This window comes from Nomascus leucogenys, chromosome 13, assembly GCF_006542625.1.
Source record: "Nomascus leucogenys isolate Asia chromosome 13, Asia_NLE_v1, whole genome shotgun sequence".
Lineage (NCBI taxonomy): Eukaryota > Metazoa > Chordata > Mammalia > Primates > Hylobatidae > Nomascus > Nomascus leucogenys.
In genome coordinates this window covers 83,165,045-83,184,348 of record NC_044393.1, presented here as the reverse complement: position 1 = coordinate 83,184,348, position 19,304 = coordinate 83,165,045, and the positions used below count along the sequence as shown (strand labels likewise).

The following is a 19,304-nucleotide window of genomic DNA, read 5'->3' as shown; positions in this document are numbered from 1 at the left end:
GAGGAAATGGGAAGAAGGCAAAAGAAGGGAAGAAAGGATGGGAAGGGAGGAAGGGAAGGAAGAGGGAAGGAAGAGAGGAAGGAAGGAAGAGAAAAATGAAAGGAAGGAAGGGAGAGAGAAAGTAAAGAAGGAAGGGAAAAAGAAGATAAGAAGAGAAGAAGGAAGAGAGGGAGAAAGGGAGGAAGAGAGGGAGAATGGGAGGAAGGAAGGGAGGAAGGGAGGAACGGAGGGAGGAAGGAAAGAAGGAAGGGAAGGAGGGAGGGATGGAGGGAGGAAGGGAGGAAGGAAGGAAGGGAGGAAGGAAAGAAGGAAGGAAGGCAGGGAAGGAGGGAGGGAGGGAGGAAACAAAGAAGGAAGGAAGGAAGAAAGGAAAGAAGGGAGAAAGGAAAGAAGAAAGGAAGGGAGGAAGGAAAAAAGACGGAAGGAAGGTCCTTTTGAATATGGGAATGGAGACGATGGCTATGAGAGCAAAGGCTCTTTCTAAGCTTGATCAATAGCAATGACAGAATGAACTCATCTGCCAATAAATTATCACAGACCACAGACACTTCTTTCTTACATGGCCACACCTCCCTTGACTCATTATTTCACTTTTCTCAGATTTATGTTCAGTGGGGTAGTAAGCTGGGTCTCCCCCCTAATCTGGGCTACTGCCATGGATCCTCACTCTCTTCAAATCCTTCAGATAGATCATCAAGTTGGACTCTGGCTGGTTTGGGCTTCAGCATCACCCTTGGATCCTCGCCTTATAGATTACTCTTAATTTTTCAAACTACAGCCCTCAGAAAATCCTACCCAATCCCAGAGTGGGTTATCTTAACTCACTGCGGCTTGTCCGGCTAATGAACAGAACAAATCGCATTCCAGTTCACCAGGTGGCCTCCTAAACCTCACAAACAATTGCCAGCATCTCCAGGTCCCTCAGGACCCTTTTCAACTATTACCACCATCTTTCCCCTCTGGAGATAAGCACTCTCCTGACTTTTACAGTAACCACTTCTTCTTTATAGTTTTATCACCTAACTGTGCATCCCTAAATACTGTGGTTTAATATTGCCTGTTTTAAATTGTATATTAATGGAATCAGATGGCATGTATAGCATGTATTCTTTTGAGTTAGAATTCTTTAGTTCAACAGTATGTTTGTGAAATACAACCAAGAAGTTAAGTTTGTTGGTTTACATTACTGTACATATTTTATTATATGACTATTCAAAAATTTACATAGCCATTCTACTGCTGATGGACCTGTGAATTTCTAGTTTAGGACTATTATGAACAATGCTACTATAAACATTTTTGCACATATCTTTTGGTGCACATAACCACTCATTTCTATTGGGTAAATACACAAGAATACCATGGTTGAGGTATAGGGTATATGCATGTTCAACTTTAGGAAATAATGCTGAACTATTTTCCAAGGTATACTAATTTAATTTCCCATCAGTTCTCTTGTAAGAGTTTCCATTGCCCCACATATTGGTAGTCTTTATAATTTTAGTACTTTTAGTTTATGCATAGTAGTATCTCATTGCGATTATATTTTGCATTTCCCTGATTAGTAATAAGGCTGGATATCTCTTCATAAAAACATCGGCTATCTGGATACTATTTTGTGAAGGGATTTTCCTATGGGTTACCTATTTTTTTCTTAATAATTTGTAGGAGTTTTTTATATATTTTGGATACACTTTGTTGGTTATAGTTATGGCAAATATCTCCTCACTCTCTGTAGTCTGTCTTTTTTTCCTCCTTAACGCTGTGTTTTCAGTTAACAGGAGATCTTAGTTTTAATGTACTGCAATATTTCAGATTTTTCCTTCATAATGAATGCTTTTTGTGTTACATTTAAGAAATCTTGACCCCATGATCATAAAAATATTATCTTACATTATTTTTTGATTATAATTTTGCTTTTCACATTTTATAGATAATCTACCTTAATTTTTATATATGGTGTGAGATCAGAGTTAAATCTAATTTTGTTCCTATTTATATCTAATTAATGCTATACAAAAGGCATCACTTTCCCGCTGCTCAGCAGTGTCACTTTTTTCATAAATCAACTTGCCATGTGTGCATGGATCTAGTTCTGGGCTGTTATTTATTTTACTTGTCTATTTTAGTGGTGATACCAGCATTTTCAGATACATAATAAAATCAGATTATTAATTTCTACAAAAATGTGATAATGTTTTTGACTAGATTGCTTTGAGTGTATAGACATATTTGAAGAAAACAGATATTTGTATAATATGGAGCCATGCAATCCATAAACATGGTCTATCTCTCCACTTTTTAGGTCTTTAATTTTTCTAGAAAATATATTTTACATTTTTCTGAATAGAGGCATTACACACCTTTTATTAATTTGTTTTTAAATATTTGACACTTTGGATGTTACTGAACATATACATATGTGTATATATACGTATATATATACGTATATGTGTATATATACATATATACGTATATATGTGTGTGTGTGTATATACATATATACGTATATATATATGTATATATATACATATATACGTATATATATACACATATATGTATATATACACGTATATATGTGTATATATATGTGTGTATATATACATATATACATATATATGTGTGTGTGTATATATATACGTATATATACGTATATGTATATATACACATACGTATATATATACGTATATATACACATATGTATATGTTCAGTAACATATACATATACATATACATATATACATATATATGTATATATGTATATATATACACGTATATATATACATACACGTATATATGTATATATATATGTATATATATATATACACACACACACACACACATATATATATATATATATATATATATTTTTTTTTTTTTTGAGCTGGAGTCTCCCTCTGTCACCCAGGCTGGAACGCAGTGGCGCGATCTCAGCTCACTGCAACCTCCAGTCTCCCAGGTTCAGGTGATTCTTGTGCCTCAGCCTCCTGTGTAGCTGGGACTACAGATGTGTGCCACTACGCCTCGCTAATTTTTGTATTTTTAGTAGAGATGTTAGCCAGGCTGATTTCAAACTCCTGACATCAAGTGATCCCCTCATCTCAGCCTCCCAAAGTGCTGGGATTACAGATGTAGGCCACTGGAATCGGCCTGAAAATATATTTTTAAAAAATTAAATATATTTAAAATTGTTGCTATTAGGTAGACATTTATTTTTATATGTTTTATGTTTCTAATAATCTTGTCAAATGCACTTATTAACTATTTTCATGCTTTACACTATTTATTTCTTGTTTATGCTTTATTGCACTGGCTATGACCTCTAACACCATGTTGAATTATTTATTTATTATTCTACTCCTTCCCCCAATTAGATTAAAAATAATACATCTCCTAATCTTCTTTTAGTATCATCCTGGAGATTAAAATATGTTTTCTTGACTCATCAGAATCTGATAATCTGATATTATTACATTTACCCTCTTCCTAGACTTCGAATGCAAGGATTCTAGAACATTTCATCTCCATTTATACCCTTCTTGACTTATTATAATTGTTGTCATAAATTTAGTTTTATTTTTAATTTCTATATTTTAATTAAACATTTTTTATTGAGGTAAAATATACACATATAATTTACCATCTCTACCATTTACAGATGTACAGTTCAGTGGTGTTAAATACATTTATATTTTTCCCTTCATTCCCCATATTTTAATTTTATACATTTTAATTCTATGTATTGTTAAAGCCATTGCTGTTTTATGTAGTCAGCAACCCTTTAGATTTCCTCATGTATTCAGATTTACTCATGTATTACCCTTTGTCTTGTTCTTCATTTTTTTCTCTATCTATGACACTCTCTATCTGAAATCATTTTCATTCTGCCAAAAGAAAATTCTCTACTGTTTCCTTTCATGTATTCTTCCTGTGAAGAATTCTGTTTCTTTGTCTAGAAATACCTTTAATTCACCTTCATTTTTGAATGATATCTTCACTGGGTACAAAATTCTAGGTTGGCAATAATTTATCACCTTAAAGATACTCTTTGTCTTCTGGCTTTCATGATTTCTTTTGGAAAATCAGCTGTCAACCTAATCATTATTACTTTTTTTGAAAGTAATTTTATCCCCATGACTGCTCTTTGGATGTTTCCCTTTGTTTTTAATTTTAGTACAATATGATTTCAAAACAAATATGTGTCTAAGTTGGGTTTTTAAGATTTATTTAATCTATGGCTTGATGACTTTTATCAGGACCATAAAGTTTCAACCATTATTTCTTCAAATCTTGTTTCTGTTCCACTTCTTCTCTCCTTTTAGGATTCAATAACATATGTTAGAACTTCTCACATTTGCTTTATGTCTCTTACTCACTCTTCCACTGTATTTCCCATCTTGTTATGTTTCTAAGATTTATTTTTCTTATCAACTTTTCAGCCTATTAATTCTCTCTTTAGCTGTGTCTAATTGGGTATCAATTTCAGTTACTGTTTCCCCCCAGGTTTTATGATTTCCATTTAGTTATTTTTTATTGTCTCCACTTTTGCTGAAATTTTCATTTTTGTCTTATATCTTGGCCATTATAAATGCAGTCACATTAAAGTCTTGCTTTGATAACATCAATGCTTGGAGGCTTCAAAATATGTATTTAATGCTGCCAAAATCTGAAGGCTCTTGTAGGCCTGTTTCTATCATCTGGGGATTCTGTTACTTTTAGTTCATGTTTTCCCATGTCCGTATGTGCCTAGTTATTTTTCATTATGCATCAGACAGTGTATTTACAACATTATTGATATATATTTTTTCCGCCATGGACCTAGGGACATCTGGGATCTTTTGAATATAATTTCAGAAATAAGAGTACTTTAACTGTGGCTCCTATGAAGTCCTGACTTCTTTTTGTTCACCTTTACTCCAAGGTTGCAGCCCTTAAGTTACCAACCTAAAGAAAGCATCGTTCACTAAGTTTACCTCCTTGATGGACCTCATACTTTGATGTTATTGTTCTAGTTCCATAAGACTCTCGAAGTGTCAATTCAGCCCTCAGCCATGTCTACTTCAATTAGCAGAAGTCCATAGGAATAAGTGGCCTCTGGTACCAAGTTCACCTCTCAGGATCATCCTCCCCTAATTCCTGGCCAGATAAACTTTCACTCTTCTGTTTATTCTCTGATCCCTTCAAGTAGATATTTTTTTAATCCATATTTTCTAGTTGTTATCAGCAGGAAGGTTACTCCAAATTACCAGGTCTGCCTTTAGTGGAAGCAGAAGTCCAATTAACAACTTTTCAGGTATCTGAAGGTTCTTAGTGATACAGGGATGCTGATGATCCCCCAAAGGAGAGCTGCTGTTCTTGAATATAAAGAAGTACAGCTGAGGGCCTGAGCCCTTCCTCACTCCCTGCCTACTATCACCGCCATAGCGACAACAATTTGTTCTGTAGTCAATCATTTACAAAGAAGTTTCATGTGCCTTTAACACAATGACATTGTAAGATAGGTATTATTATTTCTCTGTATGTACTTTACAGAAGAGGAAATGGCATCTCATAGCAGATAAGTGGCTTTTGTAAGATCACCCAGTAGATGGCAAGGCTGTCACATTATTCAAATGTTAGTGCATTTTTCCTCTTGGGTCAAGAAGACAATAGTTAAATGGAAATAGAAATGAACATAGATGAAATATACACATAAACATGTACTTACCCAGCTAGTTATGACATGTGCCATATGTGACTACCAAGAAATAAGACTGGTTTCCTTAAGACACACACAAAACCAGCCTCGTTATTTTGTAATCACAGCTCACACACATGTCATTGCATGTGATGGCCAAGGGAAGAGGAGAATATTAGATTACAGAGGCAGTATAGAGAAGGCCTCATGTACACAGTGAGTTTTGAGGTGGATTTGAGCAGGAGAGAAAGAATGCAATCTTTAACATAAGTGGGAATGGTGCTTCAGAGGAACAGAACCAGAAGAACACACACACACACACACACACACACACAACACACACACACACACACATTGGAGATGGGAATTTCTACCTTGTCCATCACTGTCAAAGCCCTCATAATAGTTTGCAAAAGAAAATATAAACACATTAAATGTACACTTAAGACACCAAAAAGCACAAAAATGCCTTTTTTCTTTTGGATAATTTAAGATAAAGGTTTTTGACAGAGACAGCTGCAATTACTTTCTTGCATCCACTAAAAAGTTCCAAAAAGACATGGAAATTTACCTTGGGAAGGTAAGATGAGAAAAAACAACAACTTCTTAGGGTTGCAGTGAAGGGTATGTGAAATAACCTACACAAAAGCTCTTTCTAAATTATAAATGCTGCATAAAGGCAATGTATGTTCTCTAACAGACATCATAATGTCTCACTGAATCTTCTGTTATGATGGTCTTAAAAAGGTATGTTGCTTGTTTTGCAGCATTGTACCAGCTGTGCAAAGGGATAACAACCTGTGAGATCTCCTAAAATGTGATAAATACTTGCAAATTCCAAGAGCACTGAATTCATAATCGTTAAAGGAAAAATGAGGCACCAAACATAATCTTAGGTGAATTCACCCATATATATGACAAGAGCAATTCAGTATTATATTTGCCCTAATTTCTTAAGAGTGAATCTGTTAGTTCTGAGGGAATTTGATTTGCTTTCTATCAAACTACCTTGTTACATTTGTATTTCCTCCTAAACTACTAGCACTGAGAGGCAAAGGCACCAGAACCTCAGGGCTCTGCAAATTACTACCATCAGGGATCAGTAAAGGCCACAGTGCTGACACTGGACACAACACATGCTCCACACTGGGTTCCAGATGCTGTGAATTATGGGGGCTGCTCAGTTTCTCAGGGAGGGGCACTGCAGGCAAGGAGCAATCTAGTGTAAAAGTTCATGAAACTCTTTCCAGTAACAGGTGGCCTGGGATATTGGGTCCTTTCCCCCATCAATCATCACCAGGGTGGCCCCTTCCACTCTCACACTGCCTTTTTATCCTCTCCTCTCTCCGGTTTCCCCATACTGTCTTCATTTTATATTAAAATGTTACGGCTGAAGCACAGTTAAGAGCACAGAGTGGGTTTTTGTTTTTTTCCAGTTCTGTTCCCCTGTCCCCAGCCCTTAGTACCTTATTGCCCTTGACCAACACTTTTTTTTTTTTTTTTGAGATGGAGTTTTGCTCTTGTTGCCTGGGCTGGAGTGCAGTGGTGAGATCTCTGCTCACTGCAACCTCTGCCTCCTGGGTTCAAGCGATTCTCCTGCTTCAGCTTCCTAAGTAGCTGGGAACACAAGCGTGTGCCACCATACCTGACTAATGTTTTGTATTTTTAGTAGAGACAGGGTTTCACCATGTTGGCCAGGATGGTCTCAATCTCTTGACCTCGTGATCTGCCCACCTCAGCCTCCCAAAGTGTTGGGATTACAGGCGTGAGCCACTGCGCCCAGCCGACCAGCACTCTCTTTAATTAGGCCCCAACATTTTCTAACAGGTGATATTTAGATTGGACTTTTTTTTTTAGCTTTTATTTTAAGTTCAGGGGTATATGTGCAGGTTTGTTAGGTGAACTTGTGTCATGGGGGTTTGTTGTACAGACTATTTCATCATCCAGTTATTAACCCTAGTACACATTAGTTATTTTTCCTGATCCTCTCCCTCCTCCCACCCTTCACCCTCTGATAGACCCCAGTGTGTGTTGTTCCCTTCTATGTGTCCATGTGTCCTCATCATTTATAAGTGAGAATATGTGGTACTTGGTTTTCTGATCCTGCATCAGTTTGCTGAGGATAATGGCCTCCATGTTCCTGCAAAGGACATGATCTCTGAACACGTTTAAATAAACCATGAATACCCATTAAGTGGAAGAGGGGTGCAAGTCAATGGTGTGTGCTTCTGCCTATCAGTGTGAATCCAGCTGTGCATCAGGACAGCCCACCTGGGAAATGGGCTGCCTCTGAATGTCAGGGTGCAGGCTTATCACTAAGGAATAAAGACAGACAGGATTTAGTGGTCTGAAGGTTTGCACTCTGGATTTCCATGTCCCAAGGGGACATTAAAGAACTGATGTTGTATTTGAAAGTCCAAGAAGCATCAAGCCACACCATCCAAGAAGGCTGGAATACCAAGGGCAGAAGAGAAAGCTGTGGGCTGATCTGGAAAGAGCTGGATTTCCCAGGACCAAAAGGACAGAGAGTGATAGGTTCCTCATGCAGAGGGAGCCTTACCTGTTGACTTCTACCCACTGCCCTAGGTATAGCAAGATCTCAGGGGTAGGTATAAGAAAAAAACCTACTAGTTAGCTGGGCTCATTGACTCATGCCTGTAATTCCAGCACTTTGGGAGGCTCAGGTGAGAGGATCACTTGGGGCCAGGAGTTCAAGGCTAGCCTATGTAACATGTCAAGACCCTGTCTCTACAAAAGAAAAAAATCAAAGAAAAAAGCTACTAATAGTAGGAAAAGGTAGGATATGGAGAATACCAGGGCCACTGGCTCAGAATGGGATTTAGTGCCTTAGATAAGAAGCATCCCCACGGTAACCATGGTGGTTATGAGGCTAGAGGCCCTTCTGCAATTTCCCAGGATGGTGTAACCCTCGCGATTCTTGAACTTAATCCAAATATGCGGAGTGATCCCCATTTCTAATGACATTTTATTTCCCACAAATCCTGGTGGGATGGGAACAATTCCAGATTTCATTGATTTTGGATAAATATGACTTTCCTACTCTCAGTATCATGGAACAAATTCATCTTATTTATAGATGTTTAGTGTGCACCCCCCTACCCCCTGCTGCCTCTGAGAAGCCACAGCCTGAGCCACAAGTCATGCCTTCTGCCCTGCCACAGGTGACCACACAGGCAGGCTAATATGACCGCCACAGCATGGCTTGAAAAGTCACACTGGGCTGGGTAGATTCTTCTGCCTTCAGCAACTTGAATTAAAGAGATGGAAGGAAGTTGCTGGGAAGAATGAGCACAGAGCCAAGAGGCCTAGACAGTTGGGGCTGGATGTCACACGAGAGTGTGCTCAAGCTAGTGGGAGCAAAGCCTGTGGGGGAATGGAAGAGGCCAGCCAGGAGAGGGAGGGCCACCACATGCAGGAAATAGAAGCAGAGATAGTGTTTCTTGCACCTAGAACACCCAACAACTATTGTGACTCAGTAAGAGTAAAATGTATATAGCTATACTACATCTGTATATGCCCCAGCCTAAGACTTTTTGCCTGAAGTAATCAGTAATCAGTCTGATTCTTTCGACCACTGAACACTGCCAATGGTTCTGACTTGATGCAACTATTTGTTTAGCACAGGCTATCCTTGGCGGGGCATGGTGGCTCACACCTGTAATCCCAGCACTTTGGGAGGCCGAGGCAGGCAGATCACCTGAGGTTGGGAGAGCCTGACCAACAAGAGAAACTCCATCTCTACTGAAAATACAAAATTAGCTAGGCGTGGTGGCACATGCCTGTAATCCCAGCTACTTGGGAGGCTGAGGAAGGAGAATCGCTTGAACCTAGGAGGCAGAGGTTGCGATGAGCGGAGACCACACCATTGCACTCTAGCCTGGCAACAAGAGCAAAACTCCAACTCAAAAAAACAAAACAAAACAAAACAAAACAAAAAACAGGCTAGGCTTAAGGAATCACAAACAAGGAACTGACAACCAAAACAAAAAAGTTCTGTTGCTTCTGCAGCAAATTGCAATTGCAATTAAGTCTCTTTGTATTCCCAGATCATCACATAAAAATGATTACAGATGAAAAACAAGTACGACCTAATCTGAATGCAGTGCCAATTTTGCATTCAATACTCCTGTGCATGCTGCTTTCTCAAAACCTTCAGAGAATTAAGTTGGGACTAAGTGATGTGACTGGTTTAAGAAGTGCTAAGTTATAAAACATGGACTCTTTGGGTGGACTCACTTTTCAGGCTCAGCCCAAGAATACTCAAATTTATACCCTAGCAACAAAGCAAGTTTTCCCTTGAAATACATCTTTCACTGCATTAATTTTCTTGTAGTGCTTTTCTATTCCTACGAAATAGAAGATTTGAATGTCAGAATTTTCACTGGGAGCCCAGGAGAAAGGTACTCACAGAATCTGATATTGAATATTCTACCTTTAGAACCAGTGCCTATTCTCAGGGATGTACAAAGAGTCAAAATCCTGTCTTCAGCTGACACTAGTGAAAGAATAATTTTGGGGAAACTTATTAGTCTCAAAATATTAAATCCCCTCTTTGTCTGACATTGTATAGAGCTCAGTTGTTGCTTCACCCCTTCTATCCCTCCCTTACCGCTGGTGTTTTTTTGGCTGAAAGTTTGGCCCATAATTTAACAAGGTAGTTTCTGTCTGTAGAATGCAGGAAATCACCCATATTCGCAGAAACATACGTTGTAGGATGCGCTTCAGATTTCAGGTGGGATGTCTTAGCATCTGGTAGGAAAAAAAAATAAAGTTTAAAATAAAAGTCATAATATAAAGGAAATTTCTGAAGTGATAGAAATGTTTTATATTTTTATTTGCCCAAACATAACAAGCTGGATACTTAAAGTCTGTGTATTTCAACTTTAAAATAAAATAAAAATATATCTTAGAATAAAATAACTCACAATAATAAAATCAGCCTATAATACCGAATAGATATATCCTCTGAATATACCCAATACTTAATCAATTGAGGCTTATAAACAGAATCAAAAGAAGTAAGACATGTCAAAAACAGTGGCTTCTAGATATTTAATTGAAAAATTACCCTTATAATGACTTTTCATTTGATGAAAGTCCAAAAGGCTAAAAGGAAAATAAACTCTGCAATGCTAAGAGGCTTTGAAATAGAATGGAATGATGAGGCCACTGTTTAACAGAATTTATTCATAAATAATATCTAATATTTCCTTTAAGACGTTAGAATGTTCAGAGACCTAGAATATAAGAATACTGTATAAATTTTTATCACAGCTCATTCACAGAGGGCTAGGAGTAAATAGCTTTGGCTATATGGGAGCATCAACACTTTCTGGAGTATTGCTTTTAAAATGCTAAAATCAATGATATCCACATGTACCTTCAGTCAATATGATGGACTGAGCAGAAGTGGAAAGCTACCCCCACTCAAAGATGAAAAAAATACTAATGTATAACATAAATTTGTTTTGTTTTTAATACATAGTAAGGCAGAAACCAAGAAAGAAAATTTTCTAGGTGCTACAAGTGTAGTGAAGACTTGAAGTCAGAGGAGTGGGAATTGATGCTAACAGGTCAGAGGGCATCAGGGGCTGAAGTCTGAACACATGGTATGAGAGGGGAAGCCACAGCCCCTGCATGCTTGGCATACAAGACCTGACTTGGCCAGGTGCAATGGCTCACACCTATAATCTCAGCACTTTGGGAGGCCAAGGTTGGTGGGACGATTGAGCCCAGGAGTTTGAGACCAGCCTAGCCAACATGGTGAAACCTCATCTCTACAAAAAATACAAAAATTAGCCTGATGTGGTGGTGTGTGCCTGTAATCCCAGCTAATTAGGAGGCTAAGGTGGGAGGATCACTTGAGATCAGGAAGTAGAGGCTGCAGTGAGCCACGATTCTGCCACTGCACTCCAGCCTGGGTGACAGAGTGAGACCCTGCCTCAAAACAACGACAAAAAAAAAAGGAGGAAGAAGGAAGAAGGAAGAAGAGGAAGAGGAAGAGGAAGAAGAAGAGGAGTAAGAAGAGGAGGAAGAAGAGGAGGAAGAAGAAGAAGCAGAAGAAGTGGAAGCGGAAGAAAAGAAGAAGAAAGAAGAAGAAGAAGAAGAAGGAGAAGAAGAAAGAAAAGAAGAAGAAGAAGAAAGAAGAAAAGAAGAAGAAAGAAGAAAAGAAGAAGAAAGAAGAAAAGAAGAAGAAGAAAAGAAGAAGAAGAAGAAAGAAGAAAAGAAGAAGAAGAAGAAAGAAGAAAAGAAGAAGAAGAAAGAAGAAAAGAAGAAGAAGAAAGAAGAAAAGAAGAAGAAGAAAGAAGAAAAGAAGAAAGAAGAAAAGAAGAAGAAGAAAGAAGAAAAGAAGAAGAAGAAAGGAAGAAAGAAGAAGAAGAAGTAGAAAGAAGAAAAGAAGAAGAAGAAAGGAAGAAAGAAGAAAAGAAAGAAGAAGAAGAAGACGACAAAGAAGAAGAAGAAGACCTGGATTGTTTGATAAGTTGACAAGTTGGAAAAGGGGTATCTGGAAATGTCAGTCCACAGATGTAGGGACTTTGCCTAGGGACAGATTCTTACCAACCAGACGACAGAAACACCTGTGGGAAATCAGACTCTACTTTGGTTTGGAATCTGAACTTGAACTCCCCCTAAATTGTGTGGCAATCCCAAACCAATAACACAAGGTAAAAGTTGTTGCAGACAAGTAAAAGTATTTAATCATGGTAAGGAAGTCTAAAGTTCCACCTAGCCCCTGTCTTGAGAAAGGGAGCTTGAACAGATGCAACAAATGGGCGAGGACTATATCCAAAGAATTTCAGGTAATAGAACAATCTAGAAAGGAATATTAAAGAAACTGTGTTTAATCACAAAGTGACAAAATGAGACAACTGTATGCAGAAACATTTAATTGAAACATCTGTTCAATCTCTGTGATAAAAGTCACTTGACCCATATTTATTGAGCACCTGCTATGTGCCGGCTAGTGCTCTGGATGCCGGGGATATAGCAGTAAATAAAAAATTCTTGACCTGTGGGGATTACATTCTAATATTGGAGTCAGACAAATAACGCATTAAATGATGTGAGGTAATGACAAGTGTGATGAAGAAACAGGAAGCCGGATGAGGGGACAGCATGAGAGATGGCATGGTGGTCAGAGGAAGTCCACCTAAGGTGGTGACAGCTGAACAAATATTAAAAGGCATAAAGAAGAACAGCATTCAAACATCTAGGGGAAACTAGATCAGACAGAAAAAGTGGCTGGTATAAGAACATAGATGCATCCTTAATATAACTGCATCACAGTAAAGAATTCAGCACGGCTGAGGCAGAAACAGAGAGAGAGAGAGAGGAAGGAGGTGCATCCTGTGCTAATTTGTCTTTTGGAAAAAACACTTGTCCTGTTGATGTCACTCTAAGTACAGAGCATTAGGAAAAAGACTAGATGAACTGGAACCATATAAATAAGATAAAATTTAAAGAAATAAAAGCTATATTCACTGAAATAATTTCCATAGAATAGATCCTACATAATATATGAAAGTTTATTCAAAATATAGTTGCTGTGTCCAGGTTCCTTTTTCCAGTTTTCTAAGACATAAGCTATCTGTACTGCGGTGTAAACAAGTCAAGTTCCATCTGATGATATAATGCAGCTGTAATTCCAATGTCTTAATGATTTCTTGGCAACAAAACATTTTGGGTAAAGATAATGTGTTTAGATTACTATTAAACTACATTGTAATACTACCACTGTAATGACTTGAACTCCTATAATAAAGAGTTTCATAGAGTTCTTAATATATTGTCTAATGTCTTAGTACATCAATGGACAAAACAGCTTACTTTCCAATTTAAGGAAAAAACCATAATTACCAATGTTATAACACGATGTGACAAATTTTCTTAATGTGATTTTATTCAAGCTATCTAAATTAAAGCCAACCTTGAGGCAACATTTTAAATATATATAAACTACTTTACAGTCCACAAAAAGAACCAAGTTCTTCAGTATATAGGCAGTTAAATTTATTTAAATACCTGCAATGAAGCATAAATGAATTTAATAATCCAAGGCAGATTTTTAAAGTTATTTTATGGATTAGTATCATTACAAATGCAGGAAAATATAAATGAAGTATCTGGAACAACTAGAACCACATTTCAAATTAATTCTAAATGGCTTAGATCTTTTATGTTAGACATACTCATTTGAAATCAAACAAATTAAAATAATATTTGTATAAAACATTTTAAAAGAATAAGCATAAAATCCAACCTAAACAACAAAAGCAGTAGAGGCCATGTACCTAAGAATAAAATATTTGTATGCATATTTAACATTATATCATCAAATAGACTAAACAGGGCCATTTACTGCAAAAAGGGAAGTTAAAAATAGAAGATGTTGATGATCTGGTATCACAGGCACGTAGCCAGGTCAATAATTAGTGATGAACCTACCATTTGGGGGTCAGGTTATAAATATTTTGAAAAATAAAAATCTCTATTTTAATGACAAGTGTTTCTATATTAATAAGATTTCTTTTATAGCAAGGCAATTTAGTCATTCTCCTGTCCAAAAATATGACTGATTACTTTTCAATATGAGCTTCTGACATTTAAATAAAACCTTGCAAAAAAATGTATCAACACTAGAGTTGATCTCTCTTTGAAAGCACTTAGAAATAGATGACTTGGAAACAGGCTTTAATTTTTAAATAAAAGTCCTCAGATGCACAGATGACTTCAGAATCACTTATTTTTTTTCCCCACTCAAATAGGGCTTTGTAATCCCAGCACTTTGGGAGGCCGAGGCAGACGTTCACTTGAGATCAGGAGTTCGAGACCAGCCTGGCCAACATTGGCAAAACCCCATGTCTACTAAAAATATAAAAATTATCTGAGCATGGTGGCATGCGCCTGTAATCCCAGCTACTCGGGAGGCTAAGGCAGGAGAATCACTTGAACCCGAGAGGTGGAGGTTGCAGTGAGCTGAGGTCATGCCACTGCACTCTAGACTCCAGCCTGGGAGACAGAGTAAGACTCCATCTGAAAACAACAACAACAACAAAACCATATAGTGAGGAGTTTTTTTTAAACAAAGAAAAAAATCACAAGAACAATTCATACCTACAGTGATTAAATGCATATATACAAATGATGTAATTACCTGTAAAATTAAAATCTCTAAAACTCTTGATACTGAAATATGTAGCCACAAAAAAGAGCTTAAAAGGAAACACAATAATCTGCTATTGAATTTTAAATATTTTTAATATGATAGATAATTTGTAGTGGAAAATTAAGACAAAAGTTTAGTTCATTAGGAAGTACTATCACAAAACTAAAGGTGGCAAAATAAGCTATTTTTCTAGGACAGAACTACATCTTAAAAGTCTTGTCTATCTGTGCTTCTAAGAAAATAATAATATCAACTAGAAAAATAATAATTTTGCATAGTATGCATAATTTTCCATAGCAAAATAAACTTGTAGAGTAGAAAGTTATCACATAAGTCCAAGGAAATACAGTAATAATGCTGTAAATAGTCATGTTATATATGGTAAAGTGAATACATTTATTAAACTATACTAACAGTGAAGTGCTATATTCCTGAGTGTCTAATCAAATGAATAATTAGTTATTTAAACAAAAACAATTTCTATATCAAGAAAAAGGAAAACATATACATTTACATTCACAAGAGCAAATAAAGTACAAAAACGTTGTTTTCCAGTAAACTTCATACATTGTAATGTCTTCAGTGGAGGTGAACTAATAGGTCAATATTTGGGCCTTGCATCAAGAATGTTCCAAGTAAAACATAGAGCAATAAGGCCCAGAATTAAAAAAAAAATGGATGAGTATATAATGAAGTAGTTACTTGACACTTTAAAGAAGATAAAACACATAGAACAGGTAAATTTCAAGAGTGGAAACTTGCTATATATGATCTGTATTAATATAGCAGATTTTTGGAAAGAAAAGAGGAAAAGGGTAGCAATGATTGGCAGGAAGCTTCAATACACGCTAAAGATTTCCTTTCCTTCAACTAACAAGTTCAAATAACTGTACTTCTGATGGGATTGCCACCCAATCCCACACCCTAAGCATGATCTTTACTTGCTAAGGGCTTATCCTTCAAGAATAACCTTTTCAAAGGTGTTACTTCATTGCTCACTTTCTCCAGCAAAAACATTCTCTGCCTTTCTTCACTTTGCTTTTCTATTTTTATCCTAGGACACTGAGGGTGTATCGATTTGCTAATTGTAGAAGCTGGTCTTTGTCTCAACTGAGCCACAAAGAGAAAATAAAATATCTACTATCTGGACAAGTGACTTGACAGCATTTACTATCTAACCAATCTGAAACCCAGAATATAAATGATCTTGATTTTATCAATAATGAAATCATAGTAAAAATAACAGGTAGCATTTATTGAGCATGTACTATGTGCCAGGTGTTACTACAGGTCTTTTACGTGTGTATCACATGGAAATTCATAATAATCTCAGAATTGATGTTTCCCTACTCACTTCTCCAAACTGCAATGCCTCCTATGAATGCCCATTGAAGAACCTCTTGATTTTCGTAATATTTTGCTCAACTACAATTTCTTTCCAATATTATTCTAATTTTAAGTTCCTTAATTAAATCAAGGTTGTCAATTTTTAAAAAAGGATTTTCACAAAGACCATCTCATTTACCAAATATTTCCACCCAGTTTGAACAGTATCATCCTCTTTCAATGAACGGGAAAATGCAAACATTTTTTTGCTGCTTTCATGTTAATATGAACAAACACTACTCATAGAAGCATTTACTGTGTGCTAGATATTGTTCTGGGTGGTTTTCAGTATAGTAACTCATTTAATCCCCATAAAAATACTGAGGTAGGTACTATTATTACCTCCATTTTATACATTAGAACTCTGTAACTTGCCCAAGGTCACATGGCTAGATTGTAATGCAACTGGAATTTTCAAGGATTATTTTGAATTTTAGTGTTATTTGCAATCATGAATTTCTAAGGTTACAATCTGTAATAAAAGGTCTTTAGCTTTTGCAAATCATGACTGCACTCTCATAATCAGTTTTAAGATTAGTGGTTTGATCTTCTAACACCATTTATCTGTCATCAACACAAAGAAATGGTTAGGCCCTTCTTATCCTCTTCTCTGAATGCCTGGTCAATACAGAAAAGTGATTTCTAGAATTATGACTTTCAAATTGGACTACGCAATTAAATTCATTTACAGACATACTGCGCTACATAGTATATAAATAGTGCAGTTATCTGAAGTGGAACTTGGTGGATCTTTTTATGGTAATAAGATGATTTTCGGGCTTGTCATGGAGCAAAAGGCAAGGAAGTAAGCTGATCAAGATTGTTCTGAAGTGCCTTTTTTTTTTAAAGCTTTATATAAAACGTATGCATATGAATTTTGGATGTATCTTATCCTGAGCCCCAACATTGACAAAGAACATAACTGACAATACACCAGATCCTTGTCTCAGAGAAGAATTCAGCATAAATGATGTCAACCCATCCAACCTCACTTGAAGGCAACCAGAGCTGGGGGGCAGGCTGGTAACAGGCCTCCAAGTAAAGACAGCATCAAAGCAACACTCTAGGGCACTCAGTGCAGGGTTTTCCAAACTGCAGGTTGCAAACAAAATTGTGAAATCAATTTAGGAGGCCACAACCAGAATTTTAAAAATTGAAATTCAGCACCATAGAAAATATCAGAGTCATCTATCACCACAGTAAGGGGTTTTATGACACAATTTTTTTTTTTTGCCAGGTGTGTATGTGGTTTATTCGGTCATGATATTATGACATGTATACTTCTAATTATGGATCTTGGTCAATAAAACTTTGAAAGCCACATATCTAGGGAGTACTAAGTACATATAATTTTCTAAGCACTACATTTAATAAAACAGGATTCCTCATAACAAGCAAATGGAGTCAGTTGCAGTAAGTGGATCTTAGATCATAAAATGAACCTTATGTTTTAGCCAGTCCAGCTAATCACCCAACATATGAAGACCTTCTGTAAGATTCCCATAACAGAGCATCTAACTTCTGGAGCAAGCCAGTCTGTTCCTCTGCAGATCACCTCTAACTCTTAGAAAGCTCATGACGTCAAATCAAAATAGAATGTAAGGCTGTTGCTCTTCAAAGTGTGTGTGTGTGTGTGTGTGTGTGTGTGTTTAAATTTAATTCTATATAACTTTTTCTGAATAAACATAGGTCATTGTAGAAAATTTAAAAAATACTAAAAAGCATAGATGGGAAAATAAAAATTATGCATAATCCATAATCCAGAGCTAATAACTAGAGCCATACTGGCTCTACCTCCTTAATCTGCTTTCTACTTACTATGCAATAAATAGTTTCCTCTAATTAACTATTCTTCTATGACAACATAATATTCCAGCATATAGCTATACCATAACTTATTTCTAAAATCCCATTAGATAGCTAGATTATTTCTAGATTTTATCATAAAAAACACTGATATGAACATCCTTGCACATAAGTGAGTTCCTTATGATAATCCTCAGATTCGAATTACTGGACTGAAGGTATACAAAATGTTAAGGCTTTGACAGAAAATTGTAAAACTGTGCCCCAGAAAAATTGTGCCAATTTACTTTCTCTCCTGAGACATAGAAAGTGCATTTACCCACAGCCTCACCAACAATAGGCATTAAGTTGTTTTTCATCCGCCAATTCAGTACAAAAAAAAAGTCTATCCTGTTTTAACTTACAATGAGGTTAAATACTTTTTGACATATCTATTGGCCATTTTTATTTCCTCTTCTGTGAATTTCCCAATCATGCCCTTTGTTCAATTATCTTTTGAAGTTTTGGAAATAACTGATTCAGCTCTTGAAATATTTGAGGAAGGCTTTCATGCCGAGTGGCACTATTATCTCCATTGATTTGAATATTAGGTGCCAGTTTTCTTTAAAGGAGCTAAAGATGGTATTACTAATGTAGTAACTATAAGCCAGAATGGTTTTTCGTTCCTATAAAGATCACCTTGCTGAGCAACATATCAAATGGGAATGATAGGAACCTTGTAAATATAGATGGAAAATGGCAATTTTTAAACATTGTTATTCTACGTGTAAAAATCAGAGGTTTCCCTTATACCAAGAAAATCAATAATAGCACTAAAAACCTCTTGTTGATACTCTTTTCCACTCCTTTCCTCCGACCACAAACAAAATGTTGTCCAGTTCCACTGAATCTGAGACATTAGGAACATATACTACCAAAACAATAACAGAAACACAAACAAGTGATAAAAAAAATTTGGCTTATCACTTCCCTTTTGTACTCTAATGGAAATGCAACCCCAAACGCCTTCAGGAGCCTCAGAAACAGGCGCCCAAAGAGGAAAATTATACATTTCTAAAAGCAATTTTAAATTTCGAAAATTCTTCACCTAAATGAGACATGGATAACTCTAAAGTGCCCCACACCCACCTCATAGAAAATGAGTAATTATCTTAATTTTCTTCCTCTCTTGCACAATCTGCCCTCCCCCACATGCAATCTAAATATTTACCTAATTTGACAATTCCTGCCCCCACAGCCTTATTTCAG

At 36.5% G+C, this 19,304-nt stretch overlaps 1 protein-coding gene across 1 annotated transcript in view; it reads right to left on the bottom strand.

Moving 5' to 3' along the window:
- The window catches only part of LRGUK (leucine rich repeats and guanylate kinase domain containing), a 139,727-nt gene that overhangs the window by 32,801 nt on the left and 87,622 nt on the right, over positions 1-19,304 (bottom strand). Inside the window, exon 16 of the mRNA XM_003261359.4 lies at positions 10,308-10,447. Within this exon, the coding sequence (XP_003261407.1) occupies positions 10,308-10,447 (140 nt within the window). The remainder of the gene's footprint in view (positions 1-10,307; positions 10,448-19,304) is intronic.